We start from the raw sequence: 16881 nt of genomic DNA on the forward strand, positions 1-16881 counted from the left end.
AAATGAATTAGCTTTATTATCTGACTATTATAACAATGGAAACTGCGGTTCAGTTTTTCCAATTGTAAAATAAGGAATATTCTGTTGAGTATTGTATTGGCTTATCTGTGGTATCCAGGACTTCAGAAGAAAATTTACGGGTTCTGATTTCTGATATCTTCAAAATCAGTCCACAGTGCAGTCAGGCGGGAAAGAAGGCAAGTAGAATGTTTGGTTGCATACCTACAGGTATAACCAGTAGAGAGACAGAGATTGTGATCATGCTGTATAACCAGTAAAGGTATAACCAGTAGAAAGAAAGAGATTGGGATCCTGCTGTATAGCTAGAGGTATAACAAGTAGAAAGATTGGGATCCTGCTGTATAGCTAGAGGTATAACCAGTAGAAAGAGGGCGGTTGTGATCCTGCTGTATAGCTAGAGGTATAACCAGTAGTAAGAGGGCGGTTGTGATCCTGCTGTATAGCTAGAGGTATAACCAGTAGTAAGAGGGCGGTTGTGATCCTGCTGTATAGCTAGAGGTATAACCAGTAGAAAGAAAGAGGTTGTGATCCTGCTGTATAGCTAGAGGTATAACCAGTAGAAAGAAAGAGGTTGTGATCCTGCTGTATAGCTAGAGGTATAACCAGTAGAAAGAAAGAGGTTGTGATCCTGCTGTATAGCTAGAGGTATAACCAGTAGAAAGAAAGAGGTTGTGATCCTGCTGTATAGCTAGAGGTATAACCAGTAGAAAGAGAGAGGTTGTGATCCTGCTGTATAGATAGAGGTATATATAACCAGTAGAAAGATTGGGATCCTGCTGTATAGCTAGAGGTATAACAAGTAGAAAGATTGGGATCCTGCTGTATAGCTAGAGGTATAACCAGTAGAAAGAGAGCGATTGTGATCCTGCTGTATAGCTAGAGGCATAATCAGTAGAAAGATTGTGATCCCGCTGTATAGCTAGAGGTATAACAAGTAGAAAGAGAGAGATTGGGATCCTGCTGTATAGATCTGTGGTGGGACCATAACTGGAATATGTTGGCCGATTTTACTATTAAAAATTTTCCAATTTTCTGGCAAAAATTGCGTTGGAAAACTGCCTTACATTTTTTTGCACCGCATTTATGATACTGTGGATTTGTTGCAGAATTTCTCTGTGTACGCAACGCATGAAAAATCTGCACCATTTTCAGTTTGCAGCAAAGTGTTTCAAACTTTTAAATTGCTACTGTACAACCCTTTCTGCTTCCTGAGTTATCTATAATGACAGCAGCCCTAGGAATCAGCTGAGCGGCAGGAATCCAAGCGGCGGGTTCCTGCCAATTACTTGTTTGATGACCTGTCACTTATAAATAGAAAAAAATGAAAAAAAAACCTGGACTACCCCTTTAAGGAGGGCACCAGGTAACATACCCTCCCTCCTCCTAGTTCCTGGATAACCCCTTCATGACCACCGACGGTAAATTTACTTTGGGCAGTAGTGAAGGGTATATGGAGGGCGCTCGGGAGCTGAGTCAGCTGTATGCTCTGCGGCAGTTAACTTATTAAATGCCATGGTCAAAGCTGACTGCATGTCTACAGAGTCAGTGGGAGGGGGAGCACCCATTCCAGTGCATCATTGGCACCCTCTACAATGCTATCGGGGGTACCAATTGGCTAGCACGACAGTACCAAAGCCTTATGGTGCGTATTTGGCCACGGTTTCTCTTGTGGAACAGCCGCGGAATTCAATACTTATATTTCACGGGTTGAATTTCGCAGCGTGATTCCGCAGTATAAACAAACATTCAGAATTTGCAGCGTTTTAAAACGGTGTAGAACGCGCTTAAAAACGACACTCGCAATTGCAGTAAAACGCGGCATTTTCAAATGCCTGTGTGAGAGCAGCCTTAGGCCGCCTGCAGACGGGCGGGTCAGATCCGGCGGCGAGAATTCTTGCCGCGGGACCCGACCCCAGCGCCTGCAGGGATGAGCGCGTACTCACCCGCGCTTGGCGGCCCCGGCTCTTTCATCTGCCGGGCAGCCGGCGCATGCGCAGACCGGAGCCGGCGGCCGGGTGAGTGACGTTCCTGTGCGGGGCTCGCAGAGCCCCGCACAGAAATAGGACATGCCGCGGTTTGTTTGCCGCGCGACATTTCGCGCGGCCAAATCGCGGCCGTCTGCATAGGAGTGCGTATTGTAATGCACTCCTATGCAGACTTTCAGTGGCGGAAATCCCGCAGAAAATCCCGCCGCGGGATTTCCACCCGTGTGCAGGCGGCCTTAGTATAGATTTATCCTAAGAGAGAAAAAGGAGGTAATCTAAGGCTGGGCTCACATGGCCGTAAGCGGAATCCGCTTGTGGACTTCTGCAGCGGAATCCAGCTATGAGCCCCTCCATGACTCTGCGTACGGCCACGTACTCACACAGGCGGTCATGTGCAGTACACCATTTTTCTTTTTACGTATTTCCCACGCCGTCGCTTAGCGATGACGCGGATACCCGCAGCCCATGCGCAGTGTAGTTGTATATGACCTGCGGGTATATCCGTGACCATAGAGAACAATGGGCTGTATGTCGCGGATGTCCGCCATAAAATAGGACCTGCTGCATTCTGTCTTCCACAAGCGGATTACGCAAATCCGGCACACTAATTTCAGCGAAACTGTGTCATTCAATGCGTTTGATTGAATCACGTAAAACTGCGGATCAAACGCTTGCAGAATCCACAATACAAATACGCCAGTGTGAGACCGGCCTGGGTGGACCCGGGGGTCTTTTTCTGCCGCCCATCTATATTACAGCTGTAGTATATCCGGTGACGGCGGTCCTTCATTGCAGATAGCGAAGGAACGGAAGCGGTGAGCCAAGTGATCAGTCTGCTGTGATTTGCGCTGGGCATGCCCCCGTGCGCTGCGTGGTCTTGGCAGCTCTTTAGTTTGTAAGTCCTTTATAACTAGATCACTTTCTGATTTGGCAGAACGGAGGCTTTTGTTTGTATTGTCGTGTTCTGAGGGTGGCGCATACTGGCGACACAGGCTGGCAGTGTTGTGTCTGCAGAGCTGCTGAAGCAGTGGGGAAGTCATGTGACTTGGCAGACGCCAGCACGGCCATGCCAGCTCGCTCACTGGCACTTTTTTCAGAGACGTGAGTCATCTACAGTAAATACTTCTTATGCACCGAGCAAATGATAGGATTGTAACCTGGAATTCACTGTTGTTAAGATTATACTGGTGAATTCCATACATACAGCTTCTCTATTAGAATTACTAGCAGCCTGTATTCTGCTGAACCGTCACCGCAAATATGGGACCAGGAAAGAGGGTGCGGATTTACTTAGAGATTTCATGCATTTACATTTCTGCTTTAAAACAAAAACAGATCCGGTTAGTCTTTGGCTTCACGTCCATCCCTGCCTGCGGCCGAGGACAACGTTTACCTGTCTGGGTCTTTACTGCGGATGTATGCGGAAGCCCCCACTCATTGAAAAGTGCGGCCTTCCTCTGCCCCCGCTCGGTGAAGGGTGCCGCCTTCCTCTGCCCCCGCTCGGTGAAGGGTGCCGCCTTCCTCTGCCCCCGCTCGGTGAAGGGTGCCGCCTTCCTCTGCCCCCGCTCGGTGAAGGGTGCCGCCTTCCTCTGCCGCCTTCCTCTGCCCCCGCTCGGTGAAGGGTGCCGCCTTCCTCTGCCCCCGCTCGGTGAAGGGTGCCGCCTTCCTCTGCCCCCGCTCGGTGAAGGGTGCCGCCTTCCTCTGCCGCCTTCCTCTGCCCCCACTCGGTGAAGGGTGCCGCCTTCCTCTGCCCCCGCTCGGTGAAGGGTGCCGCCTTCCTCTGCCCCCGCTCGGTGAAGGGTGCCGCCTTCCTCTGCCCCCGCTCGGGGAAGGGTGCCACCTTCCTCTGCCCCCGCTCGGGGAAGGGTGCCGCCTTCCTCTGCCCCCGCTCGGGGAAGGGTGCCGCCTTCCTCTGCCCCCGCTCGGTGAAAGGTGCCGCCTTCCTCTGCCCCCGCTCGGTGAAGGGTGCCGCCTTCCTCTGCCCCCACTCGGTGAAGGGTGCCGCCTTCCTCTGCCCCCACTGATTTGTAAATGCCCTATTTTATGTTGTAAAATTTAAAAAAAAGAAAAAAAGAACCAGATAGTCGCCCCTCTGAAGGTCATGCGGCCATCGGCTGCCTTGCAGTATCACTACTTCTCTATAACCGCATTAAATGTCCTTACCCCAGACCGGGGTGTGTATAACTGTCACAAACCAATATATGAAAGATTTGTTATTATCACCAAGCCCTTCCCAATATGACACGGTCTCCCATTGGGGCTGAGAGGTGCGCTGCGCAGCGGGACGCAGCTGCAAATCCACAGCCGAGTTCGAGTCAAGATCTGCAGCAATTGATGGGCTGTTGGATGCAGAAGTGCTGCTCATTGTGTTGTGGAAACTTATCAGTAATCCCGCTACATGTGAACATACCCTGAATATCGCGCTGGGTGATATGTGGGTTATTACAGCTCTGCTTTCTCCCAGCATTGTCATGAATCACCCCTATCTGTGTGACGTGCCTCTTGGTATATTGTGCTGCCGCTGTCACAAATGAAATACTACCGCTATCAGATGTTTCCTCGGTCACGATGATGACATTACTTTCAGAATTTAGCTTTATATACTCATTTTTCAGCGCTCTCGTTGCTGTGAACCCTTCTGGGCACGGAGAACAGGAGACAATATCAGCTTCGTGAATAATTCAGCACATTGCAGTAATGTGAGCTTCCAGTGTTTCGTGCGGGCGCGGCGACTTCACGGATGTATGTGCTATAGGGTTTAGCTGGGAAATCTGCTCAGGGATCTTTTATATGCTGTTTTTTAGCACTTTTAACTGCATTTTTTGCAAGTGTTTTTGGGCTTATTTTACCTTTTTTTGAGGGGGGGAGAAGAAAAAATTCACGTGTCCATTTTTAACAATTTTAGCAAATTATCACCATTGAATGAGGCTTATAATGTCACCTGACTGCTGCAGCCAATCAGAGGCTTATGCGAGCGTTTTAGTGCATACGCCTTCGCGAAGCCACCCTTAGTGATACGCCATCACTTTACAAGATAGGAGTACTATTTAAGGCCGCCTGCACACGAGCGGAAATCCCGCCGCGGGATTTCCCGCGGGATTTCCGCCGCTGAAAGTCTGCATAGGAGTGCATTAAAATACGCACTCCTATGCAGACGGCCGCGGTTTGGCCGCGCGAAATCTCGCGCGGCAAACAAACCGCGGCATGTCCTAATTTTCTGCGGGGCACGCACTCACCCGGCCGCCGGCTCCGGTCTGCGCATGCGCCGGCTGCGCGGCAGCCGGCACATGAAAGAGCCGGGGCCGCCAGGCGCGGGTGAGTATGCGCTCGTCCCTGCAGGCGCTCGGGTCGGATTGCGCGGCGAGAATTCTCGCTGCCGGATCCGACCCGCTCGTCTGCAGGCGGCCTTAAGGGTTCCTGGCAATCATTGTATTTTTGTGCGACTATTATTTGACTTGGCATAAATAGTCAATATACATTATCTTGTCTTGTTGTTACCTACAACTATCCTACCAAGTAATTGGACACATGAGCAGAATAAAAAGCAATATTTCCATATGTTTATCCTTAGTGGGGCTCCTTTGGCCCTAATGACATCAGATACTCTCCGTAACAAACTTACTAGTAACATCTGATACAATTCAGCTGGTATTTCCCTCCATTCATCCTACAAATGTCTGGCAAGTTCTCTTGAAGATGCATTGGTCAGTCTACAGTGGTGCAAGGAGCGTTGTCACTGGACAGTTGAGCAATGGAAGAACATTGTATGGAGTGACGAATCGTACCACTCCATCTTTACATCAGATGGACTTCCTTGGGTGTAGAGGAGGCCTGGGAAATGCCTTTGCCTGTGTGTTGTGCCAACAGTTAAGTTTGGCGGAGTTTCCATTATGGTCTGGAGATCTTTTAAATGGCATGGTCTCGGTTTGTTGGTTGTATTGGTGAGAACCATGAACACAGGGTTGTACCCTGACATTTGAGACAATAATCTGCTGCCGACCATGTGACAATACTCTGGGAATAGTCAGCATTACTTCCAACAAAGCAACGTGCCTTGTCACAAATCCAACGCTGTTTTAGGTTGGTTTGAGGATATTGATTTTTCCACGGTTGGACTGGCTGCCTAGAGTCCCGAACTGGACTCTACTGAACATCTTTGGGACAGACGGGAACATCGGGTCAGGAAATATGAACAACATCCATCTTCGATAGAACTCATCAGACATTTGCAGGATGAATGAAGGGAAATACCAGCTGAAGTGTATCAGCTGTTGGTAGAAGGTATACCACGGACAGTATACAAGGTCATTAGTGTCAAAGGAGTCCAACTAATAACATACAGGGATAAATAGTACTTTTTATTCTTGCCCAGCTGTCCAATTACTTTTGGTAGGATGTAATAGGGAGTGGGGATGCCGGGAACAAAAGGATTAGAAGTAGAGATTAGCGAGTATACTCGCTAAGGCACATTACTCGAGAGAGTAGTGCCTTAGCCGAGTATCTCCCCCCTCGTCTCTAAAGATTCGGGGGCCGGGGAGAGCGGGGAGGAACGGAGGGGAGATCTCTCTCTCTCCTCCATCTCCCCCCTGCTCCCCGCCGCAACTCACCTGTCACCCGCGCCGGCCCCCGAATCTTTAGAGACGAGCGGGGAGATACTCGGCTAAAGCACTACTCGCTCGAGTAATGTGCCTTAGCGAGTATACTCGCTCCTCTCTAATTAGAAGTCATGTGATGTGAGATGCAGGGCTGACACTGCCTTCTGTAGCTAATGGATATAGGGTTTAAACTGCAGCGCACCCGCTCGTGGTCGTATTACAGCTCGGCTCCATTGAGCTGCAGTACACATACGGTACTACACATTTTGACTATTGTAGCACTGTTTTTAGTAATAAATGTGCCCATCAATTTTTAATAGCTGTCGACCGAACGTTAGGCCGACCCCTGTTTTTCCCACCTGCTCCAAACACATGAGCATTCGGCCCGGACCACCGTCCATGTGTTTTCCATGGGGAAAATGCTCTGGCAGTGGCTAATTTTCATGGTGGCCTTAAGAAGCCATATCTTTCTAATCCCGCACCGTCCCTTTAGTTGTTGATATGAAATAAGTAATATTAATCATTCTACTAATTAACTAGGTGCGGTTTTCCTTACTGGCTTGTAACTTTCTCCCCATCAGGTCTTCTTGTGGGAACCCTTGATGCTGTTCTAGATTCCACTGCTAAAGTTGCACCGTTCAGGATTCTCCACCAAACTCCGGACTCTCAGCTATACTGGTCCATCGCTTGTGGTGAGTACAGAAGAAACCTTACCCAGAAAGCCTGAGGCCTCATGTCCACGGGGAAAATCAGGCCCGCCGCGGATTCTTCATGGAGAATCCCGCAGCGGGTCCCTCCTGCCCCGCGGACATGAGGCTAAAAATAAGAATAAACTCACCTGTCCGGACGCTGCGGATCTTCCCTCCGTCGCGGCCGGATCTTCGTTCTTTGGCCCGGTGGATGTGCTCGGCACGCCGGCAGCATGCCGCGTTCATGCGCCGGACACATCCGCCGGGCCGAAGAAAGAAGAAGATCCGGCCGCGACGGAGGGAAGATCCGCAGCGTTCGGACAGGTGAGTTTTAATTCTGGTACGGGTGTTCCGCAGATCCGGACGGCTTCCATATGCATCCCTATGGGGCACGGATCCGTGTGCGGGAAAAACGCTGCGGATTTAATATAATCTTTTCCCCGTGGACATGAGGCTTAAGGAGTGCTTAAGGGGTAGCGCTCCACAGCCCCTTCCTTCTTGGTGCAGTTCCCAGTGCCCAGGCCCCCACTGACGTGTCATAAGTTTGGGGTTAGTGACCGTTACACTTTTAAGAGACAGATTTAATGCCAGCTTACAAGTACCATCGCAATGTAGCATGACTCAAGTCATTACTGTTTCCCTGAAAATAAGACACTGTCTTAATTTTTACCTCAAAAGAGGCAGTGTCTTTTTTTCGGGGGGTGTCTTATAATACTAACCTAGCAGCCGGCGTTCGGGTCCTCGCACTGGTCTGCGTCGCTGCTGCAGGCTGTCGCGTCCTCCTTCACGCCGACAGAGCAGTTCTTCCTGGAAGTGGGGCTTGAATACCCTGCCTCCAGCAATCTAATGCTCTGATTGGCTGACGCGGCGCTTGATTAACCAATGAGAGCCAGAGCTCGATTAACCAATCACAGCCATTCACTGAATGACCTCATTGGTTGCATGACGCTTGATTAACCAATCAGAGCATTGGCTTGCTGGAAGTTTCCTCGCAATGGCCTGCGGCGCTGCTGTATATTTCAAGAAGGAACAATACCTCTGCAGCGCCACCTATTGGATGTCAGTATTCATGTAAATCAATGTCAGTCCCTGTAGAACGATGATTGTGTATGGATTCTGGCTTGGTTTTCAATTCCCAATCATAATTATAAAGACTTATTTAAAGGGTCTGACAGTAGTTTGCAGAATTGCTACCATCCAATAGGTGGCGCTGCAGAGGTATTGTTCCAACTTCCTTATTTGCATAAATTTCCCAGAGGAGCCTGCTTGACCCTATAAGCCTCACACACCTTCCAGGTGTCTCCTTAAGGACAGACGATCCCCCTTCCGACAGTTGTCTGATAACTGTGTTTAATGATGGTGATTTGCAGTGGATTATCTCCAGCATCACTGCCCTTCTCAATGTAACAAAGGCGATGCTTTGTCCCGATGTCCTCCCCATCCACCCACGCCATAAAGCTGCTCTTGTTTGTGTGTACTCCTTGGGGTGTGCGGGAGGGCTCTATAGGGACTGCAGTGCGTAGGGCCGTCGGGACGCCGCTGTTAACCTTCTCTGTGTTACTTTCCATTATCACATGCTGTTCACTTCAGCAAACTTCACAGCAGATCTGCTTACCGCACGTAATACACCGAGCTTCTTGCATCTCTCGGAGAAATGTAACACAAAGCTGCGCTGTGAGTCCGCAATCACTGATGGGGACCGGAGCGATCGTTTTATACTTAGCTGATAATTCGTTTATCTTCATAGGAGCCAACAGAGAGGAGATATTTAAACACTGGCAATGGCTGGAGCAGAACGTCATGAAGACTCTGTCCGTGTTCGACTCAAGCGATGACATAACTAGCTTCGTTCAAGGCAAAATTCGGGTAGGTACTTTTTACGAGTTGAGTTTTGCGTAAGGCCGGGCTCACACAGGCGTAATTTCACCGCATATCATCTGCGCAATGCAGACGTGTGTAATACATGCTGAATGAAGTCAGTGAAAGTACATTGATTTTCATTGATCCATTCATACTTGCGTATAACATGCGCGCAAAAAAGAAAGCAGCATGTTCTATTTTACCGCGTATTACGCGCGATAGAGCCATCGTTTTCTATGGGCGCGTAATCAACACTGTACATAATGAATTACATATAGGCGCCGTTGCAAAGCGACAGAGTGGGAAATTTAAACAAAAAAAGAAACCAAGAAGACTGCGCATAACGGTGTGCGTGCGATACGATGTCATGCACAGTCTAAAATCGCTGCCGTACGCAGCGATGGGCCGGCTCCATAGCGGTAAAACGCTGCGTTTTATGCTTACGGTCGTGTGAGCCCGGCCTAATAGAGGGGAACACAATGCAGAACCATTTAGAAATCAGAAGTTGAAGGTTAACGTTTAGAGATGAGCGAAACTACTCGTTTCGAGTAATTACTCGATCGAGCACCACGATTTTCGAGTACTTCAGTACTCGGGTGCAAAGATTCGGGGGGCGGGGGGAGGCGTGATGGAGCGGGGGGTAGCAGCGGGGAACGGGGGAGCCCTCTCTCTCTCCTTCTCCCCCCCACTCCCCGCTGCAACCCCCCACTCACCCACGGGGCCCCCCGAATCTTTTCGTCCGAGTACGGAAGTACTCGAAAATCGCGGTACTCGGGCGAATAAGGGGCTTGGCCGAGTAGGTTCGCTCATCTCTATTAACGTTCTGACTTGGGGGTCTTCTTTATGAAACTACTTGGGGGTCTTCTTTATGAAACTTGGGGGTCTCCTTTATGAAACGATTAGCATTCATTTAATCTCTGGATTGAACAATAATTGTTCGGTACGAACTCCGCCCACTAGTCAATGACGTCATTTGCCGTTCACTTTAGGCAGGCATAAAAATCAAACGATGACGCTGTCATCTGTCTCCTGCAGTCCCATTGAAAGGAATCGAGCGGAGGTGCACAAGCCGTCCTGGGCGACCCACGCTTTAGGACACCCAGGGGCTGCATTCTCAATATCTGCTTTGTTGAGAAAACGCAGTTTAAGAACAGGATCGTATCTCAGGTTAACCTATTAAAAGGGTTGTCCAGTTACTGGACAACATCCCTTCAATAGTAGACTGTAGTCAAATAAACTGAGCACTACTTTTAGAGATGCGTGAACGTGCTCGTTTAGGGCGATCTCGCACTCGAGCACCGCTTTTTTCGAGTAACTGACTACTCGGGAGAAAAGATGGGGGCGGCGTGGTGGAGCGGGGGGGGGGGGGGGGAACAGGGGGGAGCTCTCTCCCCCCCCCCCCCCCCCCCCACTCCCCTCTGCAACCCCCCGCTCACCCCCGGCGCCCCCCGAATCTTTTCGCCCAAGTAGTCAGTTACTCAAAAAAAGCGGTGCTCGAGTGCGAGATCGCCCTAAACGAGTACGTTCGCTCATCTCTAACTACTTTCCCTCCACCGCAGCCCCATTGTGGTTCCAGCCTTTGTTATAACAGCTGATGTCACTTGAAGTCAGGTTACCGCTGCAGCATCACATTCCTGAATTCCTGGCATCTTGGCGCTCAGGGTGTGAGTACCGACGCCGAAAGAACGAGTGGGGATGATGCAGCTTCTCATTGGCTGTTGACCTCCCCTGTCACAACAAACCCCGGACCATAGCGGGATAAGTGCTGCTCTGTTTACTTTTACTAAAGTTAGCCCTTTTCAAGGGATGTTGTCTGGTAATTGGACAACCCCTTTAAGAAAGTAATGATGTAGGGTTATAAAACATGCTAAAGTAATGTCAGGGGATACTTAGCCCATTATCACTGTTAAAGGGGTTGTCTGGTTCTGAGCCAGTCTTTGTTTACAATCCGTGATGACGTGGCGTGCTGCAACCAATCACTGGCCTCAGTGGTCACTTCTTGACTTCCTAGCTCAACACTGAATGCAGATGCCAGTAGTACAGAATGTGACATTTGAGGCTACTGATTGGTCACCATCAGTGACTGCACTGGATTGGTGGGGGATTGGAGAGGTGACTAGTGATGCAGCTTTTTCCTTTTTTTTGGAATCAAGGAAGCCCATAAAAGGGAACCTGTCAGCAGGATCTTGCTGCCTGAACCTGGGACAGGTATGTAACGTGCACCCATGTGGCAGCATATCAGAAAAAACATACTTAGAAGTTTGACTTGGGGTTGAGCTGGAATGGAGCTCCAAGTCAAAGAGGCAGCTTGCATCAGACTCTCCCCACCACCAGCATGCTGACTGACGGCTCTTGCCCTACACACAAGTAGCAAGAGGAACTACCAGTCTACGTGCTGCAAGTGGCAAGAGCCCGGCGCCGACTGCCTTAGACTTGAGAGCTCCGAGGGCTCAGCTCCAAATCAAACTTCTAAGTGTATTTTTTTTTCTGAAACGCTGCAGAATTTCACCATAAAACCTACATGGACCGAATGGGCGCATCTGTCCTGGGCTCATGTTGCCCTTGGTTCGGGCAGCATGAACCTGCTGACCAGTTCACTTCCAGCAGACCAAAAAGTTTGGCTGTAGGTTCAGAGCAATACAAACTCACCGTATAGGTCTGTATATACTCATTAACACTTGGAGGGTGCTGTGCTGAAAGGCATCTTTACTAGATGTGATGGACTCTATGGTTTAATGCTGCTCATACTATAAATCATGGCACATTGTCTTCAATCAACTGATCTCTTCTCTTAAAGGGGCTCATTGCTGAAGAAGGGAAAAGCTCATTTGTGAAAGAAGAGGATCCAGAAAAGTTTCGTGAAGCTCTCTTGAAGTTTGATAAATGCTTTGGACTGCCAGACCAGGAGAAGCTGGTGACCTATTACTCCTGCAGTTACTGGAGGGGAAGAGTTCCTTGCCAGGGCTGGCTGTATCTCAGCACCAACTTTTTAAGCTTCTATTCATTCCTTTTGGGCTCTGAGTGTAAGTTTTTTGACAACTGTATATTATCAACTGTATATTAGTTTTTGTAAGTTTTTTTTTTAAATGACTGTTATACAAAGTAACTGTATTTTCACTGAAAAGACTGGGTATGTACCTTTTAGGAGGCTGCCCATTTGTAAACAACTGATGGTCTATCCGCAGAATAGGCTATCAATAGTAAATCAGTGGTTGTCTACAGTCCAGGATCCCCACTGATCAGCTGTTCACTGGGCCAATGTCCTTGTGCACTCTGATTTCTGCAGGAAGCCAATAACTCCGTTCTCACTCAAGTGGCCAAGCTTGGTATTGCATGCAAAGTTTTCATTCACTTTAATGGGAACTTTGCACGCAATACCAAGCTTGGCCACTGCAGTGGGAATGGAGCTGTCTGCTTACTGCAGAAATCAGCTCCGTGTACAAAGCACACCAGCCTGGTGAACAGCTAATCAGTGGAGGTCTCAGGTGGCAGATGCACGCCGATCTACTATTGATGGCGTAAACTTGAGGATAGGCTATCAATAGTCTTCAACTGGACAGCCCCATTATCAATGCAAACACAGTAGATTGATAATTGTTTCGGCCAAATATAACAGCGACTGGAATACCACTCTCTGCGAGGTGGTGGGATTACACAAACGGCCAAGGAACCTGGGCTATACTATATATATATATATATATATATATATAATATTTCAATAAAGATCACTGGGAGGGAGTTACGCAAATAGCACAGCACAGTGAGCTACGCTGTTTTTGTAAGTCTTGAGCTGTGAAAATACAGTAGCGCTCTGTGCTATGCTGTTTTTGTAGCTCCCATTGACTTGAATGGGAGTCATAGAAATGGCATAGCTCAGCCGCCTTCAGCTGTTTTCTCAACCACCCCCAGTTGTTGACAGGTGGTGGTGAATGCTAGAACAGGAGGTTGTTGTGGGTCTCAGAGGTGGGACTCGCACCTATCTGACTTTTAATCCATACCCTATGGATATGCCATACAAATCTGAAGGGAATTCCCTTTTAACAACTAGGTGTGACCAGTTGAGGTGGGTATCACTAAGCAGTAGAGATGAGCAAGCGTACCCGCTAAGGAAAACTACTGGAGCGAGTAGTGCCTTATGCGAGTATCTGCCCGCTTGTCTCTAAAGATTCGGGGGCCGGCGGGGAGCGGGTGGGTGGGGGGGGGGGGGAGATCTCTCTCTCCCTCTCTCCCCCCTGCTCACTCCTGCAACTCACCGCTCTTCCCCGCCGGCACCTGAATCTTTTGAGACGAGTGGGCAGGTACTCGCATAAGGCACTACCTTTTTATCTTTTTATATTCAACTAAATAGGCTAAAGCCCATAAGTATACAGTCAGGGAGGGTGATTTGCCTACTCTATTAAAACTATGTGACAGGAGACACGTACCATCAGCAGCAATTGTGGTAGGCGTTCCTGTCCTCCCTATGAAGAGCCTGTGTGGTACAGTCCTTGCAGTTTCATCAAACAGGAAGTTCTGGTGTCTGGAAAAAGTGACTTTAGAGAACACAAAGTCAAGTAATTTTCAGACAATCAAAATGAGCTCACATGACCCAGTGGAGGGGAGAGAGTCCAGGAATACTGGGGGGGGGGAGGGCTAGTCACATAATGAATGCAAAGAACCTTTAAAATGGCTGCAAATGTGGTAAAACAATAAAAGAAGCCATTACTTGCCTGTTCCCTTCCTGGGGCTGCAACTCCTCTCTCTTTGGCTGTATTTACACACATGACATTCATGCACACTTTCCATGCGATTGCAGTGGGTTAATTTCCATGCGCTTTATTTCGCTCTCAATGATAGTGCAAGATAAAAAAATCACAGCATATCCTGTTTTTGGGAAGATCGGCTACGAGTGTGAAAAAATTGCATCACCTTCACATGTCAAGCAGTTTGCATGCGAATACAATGCATTTTTACCATTTAACTATTGGAAGCATATGTATAAAAAACGCATCTACAGCAATGCAAATAAAGCGTTTTTAAAGGGCCATTTAGACACAACATTCAAAAGCAGTCTTTTGATCGATAATCGTTGCGTGACTGCACTGACATCCTGCAGTTTTCGTTCTCCCGTCGCTCATTGTCGTCTTTTAGCGTGCTGAAAGTCAACGATGAGCCTTATGAGGGATTCACAGCGGGATACAGCTGATACTATTGCTTCAGCTGTATCGCACTCCCTGATGACAGACTGGGTATGAAGAACAGAGCGGTCCAGCTCTGTTCTCCATACCCCGCATGGAGCGCTCGGCTGTATAACAGCTGGGCGCTCCGTGTAGAAAACATCTGGATGCAGAAGACAAGTGGGGACACCCTGCTTGTATTCTGCATCCTCTGCACGGAGCGCCCGGCTGTTATACTGCCGAGCGCTCTGTGCAGAAAACATCTGGATGCAGAAGGCAAGTGGGGACACCCCGCTTGTCTTCTGCATCCTCCGCTTTGAGCGCTCAGCTGTATAACAGCCAGGCGCTCGGAGCGGCGAACAGTTGGATGCAGAAGACAAGCGGCGTGTCCCTACTTGCCTTCTGCATCCAGATGTTTTCTGCACAGAGCGCTCGGCAGTATAACAGCTTGTCTTTTGCATCCTCCACTGGCAGCACAAGGTGATCGCTCACCTTGAGCGATCATCTTGGGCTGCAAATGACACAACGATTATCGCTCAAAAGTCGCTTGAGCGACATCTTTTGAGCGGTAATCGTTGTGTCTAAGTGGGCCTTAACTCTGAAACACATTGCACATGTATGAAAATTGCAGCTAAGAGGAGTGCGATGTAGGACAGATTTTGTCTGACCTATATTACCGTCTCCCATGTACTGTAAATACAGCCTTTGTTAGTAAAGGGCTGCCACCTGACTGCTGCAGCCAATCAGCAGTTGCACTGGTCACATGCTGTACTCTTGGGATCACCACTCAGATGCTGGGGCCATGATGCGGGAGTACAGCACGTGACTGTGATTCTCCTGTTTGTAGCAAGCACCACGGGAGCTGCAGCGCCGGAACAGAATAGGGGCGCCGTGCTGCTTTAGTTATATAACATTTGCAGTCCGTTTTAAAAAGAGCTGAATAGCCCCTTTAATTGAAATAAAGCTTCATGCATTTCACATTCCAAACAGAGGATTCATTGCAGAAGCTGCTGCTGATGGCTATTGAACTCCCAACAACTGAGCGATTGTTGAAGCGTTTGCCAAGTGCGCTTGATTTCAAGTTTGGTTGTTTTAAGTGTGACTTTAAGTCAGATGATTTTCGAAGGGAGTCGCTTATAACTACTATTATTTTTTACTTGTATGAATACTTTATTTGTATCTGTACCAACCCCATTTAGAATGCGCTCTATGATTGACAATGCCGTCCAGTGTACGTTTTGTGCCATGTAGGCGGTCGACAATGCATAATGCTGTATGAGATGTGAGCGTGTTGCACATTTGGAAGCCCAGATCCTGGATCTAAACACACAGCTTGCAACACTGAGATCCATCGGCAACCTGGAAAGGAGTTTGCTACTTAGTATGCCGGCTCTCGCTGGGGCAGATGAGGAGTGGATGGTAGTTCGGGAGGGCAGGATGAGCAGGTAGTTAGCTGGGTGACAGTTAGGAGGGGTAGAACAGGGACCTCATCTTTGGCTTAAGTAACTCCTCTCTATCCATTCTCTTCACCTCCTCTCATGCTTCCTTCAGGATATGTTCAGGATAGCCTCTCCTTTTGAACACATCTGCTCTAAACGCTCATCCAGAACCTCCTCATTCACAATTTGTTTCACCCGGAGTAACTGACTCCAAGGCAGTGATGGCTAGATCTGCCTTGGATGAAAGCTCTCAAACTGTAAAAGAGTATTTCCATCTATAGGTTTTGTGTAAATGTCCGTTACCAAGGTATTATGAACCTTCGTCACCAAGACCTCCAGAAATTGTATTTCTTTAACAGAGCGGGAGCGTGTGAGTTGTAATTCAGGAGAAATAGAATTTAATAATACCTGGAAGGATAAAAGTTCTACAACCGATCCTTCCCAAATCACAAGTACCCTGTTTCCCTGAAAATAAGACATACCCTGAAAATAAAGCATAGAATGATTTTCCTGAATTTTTGAGGATGCAAAATGATTTTTCAGGCTTTTTGAGGATGCTTGAAATATAAGCCCTACTCCAAAATTAAGCCCTGCTAACAGTTAATTAAAAAAGTCAATTTAAATAGTGTCCAGGCAGCTATACATGTAAAAAAGTTAAACCTTTTTGAACTAAAATTAATATAAGACACTGTCTTATTTTCGGGGAAACACGGTATATATTCACAGACGACCACCGAGGGGAGGTATAGATGTAATCCTCTTCAAAAACCCTCATATACACATTGGCGTAAGTAGGTGCCACATGTAATGTGTACATGAGGGTTTTATACACATTATATGTGTATATATGAGGGGTGCATCAGAAGAGGTCTAGGGGCGCATGATGAGAACATTGTTCTCCCTCTTTACAAGTCACTGGTCAGATCACACATGGAATATTGTGGACAGTTTTGGGCAGCGGTACTCAAGAAGGACGTATCAGAGCTTGAGCGGGTACAAAGGCCAGCAACTAAAGTAATACATGAAATGGGCGGACTACAATACCCAGAAAGGTTAGCAACATTGGGGTTATTTAGTTTAGAAAAAAGACGGCTGTATACAGAAATCTTTACCATCATCTATTTATATCCAGGACT

The 16881-nt window shown here is 48.1% G+C and overlaps 1 protein-coding gene across 1 annotated transcript in view; it reads left to right on the forward strand.

Moving 5' to 3' along the window:
- Nucleotides 1-16881, forward strand: part of TBC1D8B (TBC1 domain family member 8B) — a 73719-nt gene that overhangs the window by 10983 nt on the left and 45855 nt on the right. The window contains exons 2-4 of the mRNA XM_066581773.1: nt 7183-7293; nt 9038-9156; nt 11948-12173. Coding sequence (XP_066437870.1) covers nt 7183-7293; nt 9038-9156; nt 11948-12173 — 456 coding nt within the window. The remainder of the gene's footprint in view (nt 1-7182; nt 7294-9037; nt 9157-11947; nt 12174-16881) is intronic.

This window comes from Eleutherodactylus coqui, chromosome 10 (genome assembly GCF_035609145.1).
Source record: "Eleutherodactylus coqui strain aEleCoq1 chromosome 10, aEleCoq1.hap1, whole genome shotgun sequence".
In the NCBI taxonomy this organism is placed as follows: domain Eukaryota; kingdom Metazoa; phylum Chordata; class Amphibia; order Anura; family Eleutherodactylidae; genus Eleutherodactylus; species Eleutherodactylus coqui.